Source organism: Triturus cristatus, chromosome 5_1, assembly GCF_964204655.1.
Source record: "Triturus cristatus chromosome 5_1, aTriCri1.1, whole genome shotgun sequence".
NCBI classification, from domain to species: domain Eukaryota; kingdom Metazoa; phylum Chordata; class Amphibia; order Caudata; family Salamandridae; genus Triturus; species Triturus cristatus.
In genome coordinates this window covers 58,968,862-58,981,517 of record NC_140587.1, presented here as the reverse complement: position 1 = coordinate 58,981,517, position 12,656 = coordinate 58,968,862, and the positions used below count along the sequence as shown (strand labels likewise).

At 46.9% G+C, this 12,656-nt stretch overlaps 1 protein-coding gene across 1 annotated transcript in view; it reads left to right on the top strand.

The window, feature by feature from the left end:
* Positions 1-12,656, top strand: part of LOC146830171 (C-type lectin domain family 2 member F-like) — a 259,769-nt gene that overhangs the window by 165,696 nt on the left and 81,417 nt on the right. The window contains exon 5 of the mRNA XM_085604415.1: positions 8,565-8,656. Coding sequence (XP_085460541.1) covers positions 8,565-8,656 — 92 coding nt within the window. The remainder of the gene's footprint in view (positions 1-8,564; positions 8,657-12,656) is intronic.

Genomic DNA, 12,656 nt, shown 5'->3' with positions numbered 1-12,656 from the left:
CCGTTAAGTAGCCGGCTTCCTCCTCAACGTCGAGACCCATTGGAGCATGTGACGGGGTCACATGATACGGAGCAGGCTCCAGGAAGTATGAAAAATTAAAGGGACCATCACCGTCCTTGGCCGTGGGTGACTGTGAACGGAACACAGGGGAAATGTAAGATGGTAATGAGTCGCCATCTCCCTCGACCAGGCCCCTGGGCGACCCATCATGGCACGTTCCCTCCCTAGACACTTCACGATCGGGGAACTGGGTCACTCTGGAAAGGATGTGAGCATTCCCGTTGGAGGCGCCCTTACAGTGTTGGACTTCAAAAGAAAATGACTGGAGAGAGAGGAACCACCGTAGAACACGGAAGTTGTTCCCCTTATTTCGGCTCAACCATAGGAGCGGGGCATGGTCTGTATACAGTATAAATGCAGCGCCCTCCAGGTAATAGCATCACTTGTCAACCCCGCCCATTTGAAAGCAAGGCACTCCTTCTTGATGGGGTAGTTCTTCTCAAGAGGAAGCAGTTGCCTACTAATGAAGAGGACAGGGAGCTTCAGACCTTCTTTCAATATTTGAGACAACACAGCTCCCAGACCCGAGTCAGAGGCGTCGGTCTGGAGGATGAACTGTTTTGTGAAGTCAGGGGACACAAGAACAGGGCTGGAGGTGATGGCATGTTTGAGATCCTGAAAGGCTTGACGGGCCAAGGGGGAGGGGTTGAGTAGATCCTTAACCACGACCTTGTTCTTGAGCAAATCCGTCAGAGGGGATGCTATCTCTGAGTACCGGGAAATGAACCTACGATAGTACCCCAGTAAGCCTAAAAACGCCCTAACCTCCCTTTTTGTAGTGGGGAAAGGAGTGTTGGTAATAGCCCTGATATTCTCCTCCTGTGGCTCGAAAGCCCTGTTTTGGTAGCCGACCCTGGACTTCTGAGAATTAACATGAAGTCCTGCTTCTCCAAGGGCCTGGAGGACATTCCGACAATGCTCTAGCTGTTTTTCCCAGGTAGGACTGTATATGACTATCGTCTAAGTAAGCAGCAGAATATCCCCGGTGTTCCCGTAAAACCACATCAATGAGTCTTTGAAAGGTGGCTGGAGCACTGTGGAGGCCGAAGGGGAGGACAGTGAACTCATACAGTCCTAAGGGGGTGATGAAAGCTGTTTTGGCTTGGTTCTTTGGAGATAGGGGCACCAGCCAGTAACCCTTGGTGAGATCCAATGTGGTGATATACTGGGCCTCGCCTAACTGCTCTATTAATTCATCATCCCTCGGTAGGGGTACGAATCAAACTTAGTGATAGCATTCACTGCCCTAAAGGTGATACAGAACCTCACTGAGCCGTCAGGTTTGGTTACCAATACGAATGGGGGATGACCAGTCACTACGAGAGGGACGGAAGACACCCATGGCAGGCATTTTGGTGATCTCCTCCTCAATAGCCTTTCTCCGAGCTGCAGGAATACGGTGGGGACACTGTCTGATCACTTTCCTGGGCTCTGAGGGGGTGGAGTGTTCCAATAAGTTTGTATGGCCTGGATTGTCGGTGAATATGTGTGAAAAGGAAGAGAGCACTGGGTCTAATATTTCCCTTTGGGAGGTGGAAAGGGAGTCGTTGATGTTTAGATCAGAAAGTGTGGAGACTGTCTTCTTAGTTTCCTGGGTTCCTAGGAGGATGTTTGTAGGGAGTGGACCTAGCCATTTTTTAAGGAGATTGATATGGAAGATTTGATTTTTCGTTCTGCTCAGTCGTAGGCGGTAGGTGATCAGGCCTCTCTTTTCTATTACTTCATAGGGCCCTTTCCATTCAGATCGTGTTTTTGGGAGGGAGGAAGGTAATAGCACCAGTACCCAGTCATGTACCTGAAGGTGACGCACTTCTTCACTATGTCATAGAATGTCTGTTGTCGTATTTGGGCCTTTTCTAAGTTGGCATGGGCAAACTCTCGAAGTTTGTTGAGACGTGATCGCAAGCCCTGGGTGTAGTCGTGGAGGCATCGGTTCTCCTCGGGTGTTTCCCGTTCCCAGGCCTCTTTGGTCATTTCAAGGAGGGTACGTGGTTGCCTCCCGTACAACAGCTCAAAGGGGGAGCATCCTAGGCTACTCTGCTTCTGACAACGGATGACGAATAGGGCCAAGGGGAGAAGTGTGTCCCAGTCAGCTCCTTCGGCAGTCATCATTTTCTTTAAAGTTAATTTGGTGGTGCCATTATACCTTTCACACAAACCATCTATTTGTCGATGGTAGACAGAGGTTCTTATCTGGGTGATATCGAGGGATTTACAAACCTGCCGCATCAGATGGGAAACAAATGGGGTGCCTTGATCCGTGAGGATCTCACGAAGGAACCCCACTCGGGAGAAAAGTTCTAACAGTTTCTCACAAATAGTGGTGGTGTTGGGAGTTCGTATTGCAAATTCATCGGGGTACCTGGTGGCGTAATCAATGATTACCAGGGCATAGATATTCTCTTTTCTTGACCTAGGCAACGGTCCTAAGAGTCCATCCCCACCCATTCGAAAGGTTTCCCGATAATGGGTAGCGGCTTGAGGGGTACGGCAGGTGGGCGATACAGGTTTTTTTTTTCCCCGGACATCTTCTCGAGGTTCTCTAGGTGTTGGTTAATGGAAGTAGAGAACATTTCACTGTCGGCTTGCGCCACAGTCATTTGTCTCTCAACTGCCCTTTCAAGTTTCTCTTGCCCCCGTATTAAATGTTGTATCAGACTTTCCATTTTAGCAATTCAGTGGAGCATTCCCCGGCATCTCCACCATGTGTCAATGGGCAATGAGGAACAGAGAGGGTGTATGATCACAACAGGAGTTCTTTTTTATTTGTTAATGAAACATAAAGGTATCACAAGGAATCCATGTATCTTCCGTCTTCTATCTAGAGGAAGGGGCGGGGACTTCTCGTCCTCTCTCAGGGATTGGCCCGACATGGAACATAGAATGAAATAAAAGGAAAGAAACACGAGTTTTAGGGAACGTGTACGAGATCATTAGTGGCAAAAAAGGGGAGGGGAGTGAGGGAAGAACACCATCGCACAGCACCACCACAGAGTGCCTATAAGCCACAATTGCTATGTAGGTCTGAGCGCCTTATGCGGGGATATTCTAGACTTCCCCCTCCCTGCCAGAGGACCTAATAGCAAGTCGCAAATGCTATTGTGTGTGTCACTGACTCGCAAAATAGCATTTGTAGATGCCAGGACCCTTTTCTGCATTCGCAAACGGCATATATCCCGTTTGTGACCGCAAAAAACACTCGTACATCTGGCCCTTGGAACTAGGAATGTGATTGTGTTCTGTGCTCCAGTTTATGAGCTAGCATTTCAGGTACGTCAGTTGGAGTCTGACTGGCTGAAGGATAGCTACTCTTAAGTTGCAGGAAAAAGTGGTAATCATTTTTCTCACCCCTGGTTGTGGCGTCTTTCAAGAGGGGTCCAAGAGAAGCTCTTTTGAGTTTCATTAGCCACCCCTAGTGGTTTGCAAATAGACCTACCTCATGCATATTAATGACATAGGTTGCAATTTGTGAACCATTGGGAATTTCAGCCTTCAATGGGATGGTGGCCCTCTGAGGTCAGCAGACCACCATGTCTGTGACTGGGATCATCACCCTCCGCCTGGGACGACTCCTGGTGGCCTCCTGCCCTTGGCAGCGCACCCAAACCAACAGACCACGCACGCAACCTGGGCTTCATCCTGGACTCCTCCCTCTCCATGACCAGACAAGTCAATGCCGTCTACGCATCATGCTTCAACATCCTACACATGCTACGTAAGATCTTCCGGTGGATCCCCACCGAAACCAGGAAGACGGTCACCCAGGCCCTCGTCACCAGCTGACTGGACTACGGCAACTCCCTCTACGCCGGAACCACAGCCAAACTCCAGAAACGACTCCAGCGCATCCAGAACGCCTCAGCACACCTCATCCTGGACATTCCCCGACACAGCCACATCTCCGTACACCTGAGAAACCTGCACTGGCTCCCCGTTAGCAAGAGAATCACGTTCCGACTCCTCACCCACGCACACAAAGCTCTCCACAACCAAGGCCCAAGATACCTCAACGACCGCTAGACCTTCTACACTCCCACCCGCTAGCTTCGATCGACCAGCCACGCCCTCGCCGCCGTCCCCCGCATCCGAAGAGCCACAACGGGAGGAAGATCCTTTTCCTACCTGGCTGCCAAGACGTGGAACTCCCTCCCCATCCACCTCCGCCTGACCCAAGACCACCTCTCCTTCAGGAAGCAACTCAAGACCTGGCTGTTCGAGCAGTAGCGGACCCCCCTCCCCCAAGCGCCTTGAGACCCTCCGGGTGAGTAGCGCGCTATACAAATGCTTTGATTGATTGATTGATTGACTGTTTTAAAACAAACATATATATATATATTTCTATGCCCTGGAGTAGGGAGGAAGCTATAAAGGATAAAAATCCTAAATACATTAACCGGAACAACACCATTGCTAACAATGAAAAATCAGACCCAAACCACAATGAATTCCGTCTAATAATCAAGTACAGCAAACAACATAACGCAGTAAATAAAATCATCCAGCAAAATTGGCCTCTAGTACGCAGTGACCCGGTGATTGGACCCCTGCTACCGCAGAGGGTGTCCATCACCTACAGTAAAGCTCCCTCTATGAGGGACATACTGGTTAAAACAAGCCCAGAGGTCATAGACAACAGCAGCTGGATCCAAACTAGTAAAGGATTTTACAGATGCAAAACATGTAAGGCATGCATTCATGGTATAAATACCAATACATACAAAACACCATTCAGTAATCGAAGCTACAAAATATCTAAGCTTTTGACATGTAAGACAGAACATGCAGTATATGTACTGTTATGCCCTTGTGGCTTACGCTACATAGGCAGTACGAAACTGCCTGTCTATAAACGCATCCTCCAACATTTAAGAGCTATTACCCATCAGGATAACACCTATCCTGTGGCCAGACATTTCAGGGAACATCACAAATCTGACAACCACAACCTGAAATATCTTGTAATAGACACAGTCCCACCCAGTAGGAGAGGGGGTGACCGAGAGAGCAAATTAAGAAAGTTAGAAACTCGGTACATCCTACAATTGGATTCCAAACAACCTATAGGACTAAATGCCACGGAGGATTTATATACATGTCTGATCTAATATTCAACTATATATTAACTGGGAGATGACAACTCCTATTTATCTCCTTTTTTTAGGTTCAACGGTGTTGAATTGTTTATGACGGAAATGTTTTTTTATCAATGAACCCTTCTCTTTTAAAAAAAACATAACATTTATTTTGATATTTATCGTGATTTTATTATGAGTTTTTAAGACAGAAAACTACTTTTACCTTATTTAAATTTGGAAATGGATATTGTGCACCCACCCATATTTTTTATATTTTATATTTATTGGATGGGCAGATAATCAGAGGGCATATTACCTTTTATCTGTTTTATAGCACGCGTTTGCACATTGCATTTGTACCAACAGACATTTCCTTTAGAGGAGCAAACATCCAAATCTATCCAATTGATGGGTAACCAGGGATCCTGTCGCGGGACCCACCAAACAGAAAGAGGACATGTGGTTCATGGATTTGGAACAAATAAGTCTTAAATGGTTAAACACCATTTTGCTAAAATATAAAAACGTAACAACATCTACAAAATATATAATTGGTGGCACTGAAAGCGTATACAATATATGGTTATGATAGCTGCAGGACCTCAAACCAAGAAATCATTGTGGACTCGGAAGTCCACCAGACAATCCGGTCGACAAAAATACAAGGAAATGAATAATGGAATTTAAAAAAAAGCTTAAAAAAGAATATGATAAAATTAAGTCATCACGGATTGTTTTATAAATACACTAGGCTCTCACACATCCAAACAAATTTTTGTAAACATTTTGCACTAAGCACTATTTGCACACTGCACATTGCACTTTTGACAGTGATATCTATGACAAATTGTTTTTAAGAATGGATTGGAATGAGCCACAGTATTGAGACGTTTGTTTTTTTTAAAAAAGAGAATTTTTGGACAGGAGAATATGGATTGATCCAGTGACAGAACAGATCAAGTGGTATTTTACCGATATTGAATTCTTTTATTCACAAGGGAATTAAAAATGACAAGGGTAATTTTACTCTTACATTTCAACAAGAACAAAGGCGGTTAGCGTCCCTATCGAGTTGTAAATATCGAGTTATTTTATTCACTGTCTTTAAAATAACGAGGTGTGCAGAATTTGTCTGCAATTGTATGGCACTGGGAAATTTTATTTACGTAATTAATGTGGACACAAAATTTACGTATGTATGTATTCCAAAAATATGTTGTCTATGTCTATTCAAAGTTACCAGGTCATCGATATCACGTGACACAAAATGCATCAGCACTGTCACTTTAAATACGGCACTCTTCTCATTAGCCACTGTCATGTGATCAAAGCTCAGGCAAGCCGAAACGCGTAATGGCGACGACAGAGGAATAAAAAATCTATATCTTTTTTAAAGGAAAATGGGATATTAAACTATGCAGTTCGTGGGACCACTGCCAGCTCCTAAAAAATATCTTTTTAACATTCTCAAAGGGGAAGGTGTTTCTAATGGGTTCCGTGCCCTTTGTGAATGTGTTACCACCAGTTTCAAGCTGGTGGTAAAGTATTACTGTTTTGCGACTCGAATTTAGTCACAAAATATTAATACATACCTTTCTGATTTGGTATTTGTGAAGGGCGCCCTTTCTAATTACCAAATGTCACTGCACCCTTACCCTGCCAAAGCCCTCGAGAAGGCCATCAACCAGCAGCTCACTGAATACCTAGAGAAAAACAACCTGCTTGACGCCTCCTAATCTGGTTTATGCACCAACCACAGCACCGAGACCACTCTGATCACCGCAATGGATGATATCTGCACCCTCATCGACAGAGGAGAATCAGGGGCCCTGATCGACCTCTCCGCAGCATTCAACACTGTATCCCACCACACACTTATCAAGAGACTGCACCATATCAGGATCCAGGGAGACACCCTTAGTTGGATCACATCGTTCCTCGAAGGACCAACAGTGAGAATCCATGTAACCCCCCTTCACCTCAGAACCCAAGAGCACCATCTGTAGTGTCCCTCAAGTTACATCCCTCAGCCCCACACTCTTCAACACCTACATGACACCTCTAGTCTACTTCATCAGATCCCACGGCCTCAACATCATATTCTGCACCGATGACGCACCGCTCCATTTTCTTTCTCTTAGCAGACCCCAACACCACGAAGACCAGCTTCCACAGCTGCTTGAATAACGTCGGCGACTGGATGAAGACCAACTGTCTGAAGCTCCACACTGACAAGACTGAAGTGCTGATCTTTGGCAACAACACTTCTCCTTGGAACAACACCTGGTGGCACGCCGATCTCAGACCCACTCCCACATCCACAGACCACACCCGCAACCTCAGCATCATCCTGAACAGCAGGCTCACCATGAACTGACAGATCAACAGTCTCCTCTATCTGCTTTCACACTCTGCATACTCCGAAGAATCTTCAAATGGCTCCCAATCGGCGCAAGGCAAACCGTCACTCAAGCACTAGTCACTAGCCGATTGGACTACGGCAATGCACTGGACGCAGCAATCACCACAGAACTCATGAAGAGACTACAGACGATATAAAATACAGCTGCAAGACTGATCCTCGACCTGCCCAAATGGACCCACATCACCCCACACTTAAGGGTTCCACTGGTTTCTCATCCAGAAAAGATGCTGATTCAAGATATTGACACACACCTGCAAAGTCCTCCCTGACCTAGAACCTGCATGCATCAACCACTGACTGAATTTCACCAACCATACAGAAACCTTTGATCCCCAAACCCTCACCCTTGCACACACACCACGCATTTACCAGTGCCTGGATAGCCTCACAGGTTATTAGTAGTGCTATAGAAATACAGATTGATTCATTGATTGGTTTTGCTCTGATGTACCTGCTTTGACCTTTTTATTCTGTATTTTGATGAGGCAGTCCTTAAGGGGGTCGATGGATAGACCAGTGTTTATTTTTACATAAATCTCAGGTATTTCTGGTAGACTAAGAGGATTTGGGAATTCCCCAAGGGGTTCTAAGTGTAGGTTGAATAGTATGGGGGAAAGTACTGAGCCTTGAGAGGCACAAAAAAGAAATTTTAAGGGGTGTGAAAAGATAATATATATCTTGACAATCTGGCAGTGCTCACATGGATGGGATTTGAACCAGGATAGCTCCAGTGCACCAACGCCGATGTGAGTAGTGGTGTATATGGGTGTGCCGAGATACCCTGTACTAAGCTTTCTTAGTAACAATGACCATGCTATTATACAAAGCCTGCTATAAACACCTCTAATTCGCCCCTCAAAAAGTCCCCTTTATGTTTACTGTATGCAGCATCTCTTTAAAAATCTTGTAGAGTGAGCTCTGTATAGAAACACTGCTGTAAACCCTTTATGTAACCCCCCCCATACAAACCTGCTCTAAAACCTTTTTCTGCTCCTCTCTTGCAGGCCTTTTGTCTTCTCAGGTTTCATAGCCGCTTGCATCGTCTCAATTCTTTCAGTCATGGCAGTCATCATCCTCGCAGCACTGCTACAGCAAAGTAAGTGTTCTAGTCTTGCTGCAGAAAGAGCAGGACTTGCATACATGTTTGTAGAATAGTGAAACAACTGGTGGGCTATGGACTACAGAGCCCACTGGGAGGGGCTTGGGTTTGAGACTTTGCTTCTACTGAAGGTTCATGACTCTCTTAGCTTAGAGGGCACACTCACACATGTGTAGAAGTGTCCAGACCACGTAGATTCAGGTTGGTCATTGAAAGTCACACACTACTTCCAAATATTGTGCATGGTTGGGTTTAAAAATCATGGAATTCTCTTTACTAAATGTTTTTGTATTCCAGTCACGCACATTGTTTCATGTTTTGGTGATTAAAATGCTGCACCACCCAGAAGTGAACTGGTGCTTTAGGTCTTGTGGAACACATCACATTGCTGTCACTTCATGACTCATACATCCATTAGTTCTACCTGGTTAAATACCCAACCTTTATTCTCTCTCAAACCCCACTATTTTACCAGAATTAAGCAGTGTCACAGACATTACAGATCCCCCTGCATGTCTTGCATCTAAAATGTTATTAGTGCCAAAAACTGCCAAATACTTACTTTCATTAAGGATAAAAGCAGAACGCAACCAGTAAACCATGAGAATTATTGGAGTTCACATTACTTTCTAAAACTAATAGAGTGATTATAAAATCCTATGTTCGAGGCATATGAGCTGCAAATTATACACTGTGCATAGATCGCCATCTGGTGTTGGGCCCGGATGTTTGCAGTTTGTTTTCCCTCTTGGAAAGTCTTTGGAAGTCACGAGGTCGGTGACTCCTCCTTTGGTTCGTATTGCGCATGGGCTTCGGCTCCATCCTCAGATTGTTTTTTTCCGCCATCGGGCTCGGATGTAATACTTCGCGCTCCGATTCTGAACTTTTCCAGTTCAACGATCGACGCAAAATCCTCGCTCATCGAGATCCTTCAGATAATAAATAATCTTAATCACCTTCTCTTCGACACTTCTTCGATTCCGGTCGTCGACGGCGGCCTTCGGGCCTATCCCGGCTCCGGTCTTGGCTGATGGAAAGAACTCCCTTCAAGAAGTGCCCTCGATGTGGGTCCAAATTCCCCCACACCGATCTTCATGAGGTATGCAACCTCTGCCTCTCCTCTGAACACGAGGCTCGAGACTGTCCCACCTGCAAGTCTTTTAGATCCAAAAAGACTATTCGAGATCGAAGGGCCAGACGCAACATGGCGCACTCCTCGACCTCCGCTCCAGTCGACATCATCGTGGACGACGTCGAAGCTCCGGGACAGCAGAACATCGAAGAAGAGGACGACGACCTCGTCAGTGCTTCCGAGGCCGACGACTCAGATGTGGAGGACATCACCCCGGCGCAGAGGGTCGTGAGTACTATACCCCCTCCCACACCCACGCCGATACCCAAAAAGGCTTCGGTCACGCCTTCGCCTTCAAGCCTAGGCAAGACCAAGGACACTGCTTCTAACACCCCACCTTCGGGACCGGTAAAGAAGCCTATTAAGCCTTCCGGCAACTCGGGCTCGAGCCAGCCTACCAGCGGTACCGAAAAACACCCTTCGGCACCGAAGAAAAAATCGGCCTCCACCTCCACACCGAGCCCAGCACCAAAGCCCTCGGTGTCGAAACCCGCCCTCTCGGTGCCGACCAAACATCATATGGCCCTCGGCGCCGACACTCCCGTGCCGAGGCCTCTCTTGGCACCAAACAAAAAATCGGAGGTCCCGAAAAAGCACGGCATAGACAAGCCTAAAAAGCCGTCGGCCCCGAAAACCTCTGCGCCGACAAAACAACCAGTGTCGCAAGAACTTTTCACACCGGATCCTCTGCAAAAGACACTTACCAAGGATCCAAAAACTGGACATTTGACACTGTCTTCAAAAAAGAGACACTTGGACAAACCAGCTCCACCTCCACCTCCAAAGAGGAAGGACACTGCTACCTCTCCTTTCAGAGTGCCTTCCCCACCTCCTCCACCCTCCCCACCTCTACCTTCTCCACCCCTGCCTCATCGCTCTCTGACCCTGTCTCCAGACCAGGATGATCAAGGGGACCCTTACTATGATCCAGCAGATGTGCCACAAGACCCCACCCCTACTGGATCCCCAGACCCATGGGATGACTATAACAATTCGGACATCCCAGATGTCCCACAGGATGACCTTTACCCATCTAGGCCATCCCCACCAGAAGACTCGTTAGGTTTTCACCACTTACTACAGAGGGCGGCACATTACCACGGCGTAGAGCTACATACTGACCCAGTGGAGGAAGATTTTCTCCTAGACACCTTCGATACTGCACATAGGTCTACTGCTATACTACCTATGCTAACAGGAGTAATCAAAGACGCACCGGAGGTTTTTAAAGACCCAGTCAGGGCTAGGGTCCCAAACCCACGTATAGAGAAAAAATATAAAGCCGCCCCCACAGATCCTTCATACATTAAAGGCCCTGCACCACTGGATTCCTTAGTGGTATCTACAGCTAGGAAGCATTCAAATTCTCAGGCGTCAGGCGAAGCACCACCACCTGACAAAGAGTCCAAGCTCCTAGACGCGTCAGGGAAGCGCACTGCGTCACAAGCCGCCAATATATGGCGTATCGCCAACACGCAAGCGCTATTGGCCAGATACAACAGAGCGCATTATGATGAGTTAGAGACCATCATGCACCATCTCCCTGAAAAATACAGAAATAGGGCTAATGAATTGATCCAAGAGGGAAAAACTATAACTAATACCTCTATACGCTGTGCCCTAGATGTGGCAGATACAGCCTCCAGGGCCATAAACACCAGTGTCCTTCTCCGTCGCCACGCCTGGCTAAGAGTTTCAGGTTTTAAACCTGAGGTGCAAGCCTCCATATTGAATCACCCATTCGATCAACAACATTTATTTGGTCCAAAAGTTGATGAAGCCCTCGAGAAGATGAAGAAAGATACTGATACGGCGAAATCCATGGGAGCCCTACAGTCACACACTCCTAGGCGCTCCTTTCGCCGCTCTTCCTTTCGGGGCACGGGTAGAGGCTACTCCTCAGATAGCGCATCCACGTCCTACAAATCCCCTCCTCAGTCTACCTTCACTAAGGGTTATCAAAGAGGCGGCTACAGAGGCAATAATAATAAAGGCAGAGGCAAGACAAATACCGCCCGCTCTGCCACACCGCCTACCCAATGACTTTCCCCTGCTCCCTCCAGACCATTCCACTCCGGTCGGGGGCAGAATACAAGATTTCCTTCACGCCTGGGAGACAATCACCTCAGACAGATGGGTGACCCAAATTATTCATTCAGGGTACTGCCTAGAATTAACATCTACCCACCCCAAACATTCCACCCAGGCAACGCCCAATGTCTCAAGAACATGCCACGTTACTAAAACAGGAGGTAATCTCCCTCCTGCAAAAACAAGCCATAGAGCAAGTCCCCATCAATCAACAAAATTTAGGGGTCTACTCCCTGTACTTTCTGATTCCAAAAAGAGACGAGACTCTACGACCTATTCTAGATCTCAGACCTCTAAACACTTACATACATTCAGACCATTTTCATATGGTAACCCTTCAACAGGTTCTTCCACTCCTCTCCCAGAACAACTTTCTCACCACTCTGGACTTGAAAGACGCATACTTTCACATCCCAGTACACCATGCTCACAGAAAGTACCTCAGATTTGTAGTGGACGGGCAACACTACCAGTTCAAGGTGCTCCCGTTCGGGGTCACAACAGCACCAAGGGTATTCACTAAGTGCCTAGCAGAAGTGGCGGCACACCTCAGAAGACAGCACATTCACGTCTTCCCATATTTGGACGACTGGCTAATAAAAGCCACGTCCTACGACCAATGTGTGCGCCACACCGCCGTTACAATCCAACTACTTCACCAGCTAGGTTTCACAGTGAACCACCAAAAGTCCCACCTGGTACCATCACACACAAAACAATACCTCGGTGCCACCATAGACACCTCAAAAGCCATAGCCTATCCCAATCCTGCCA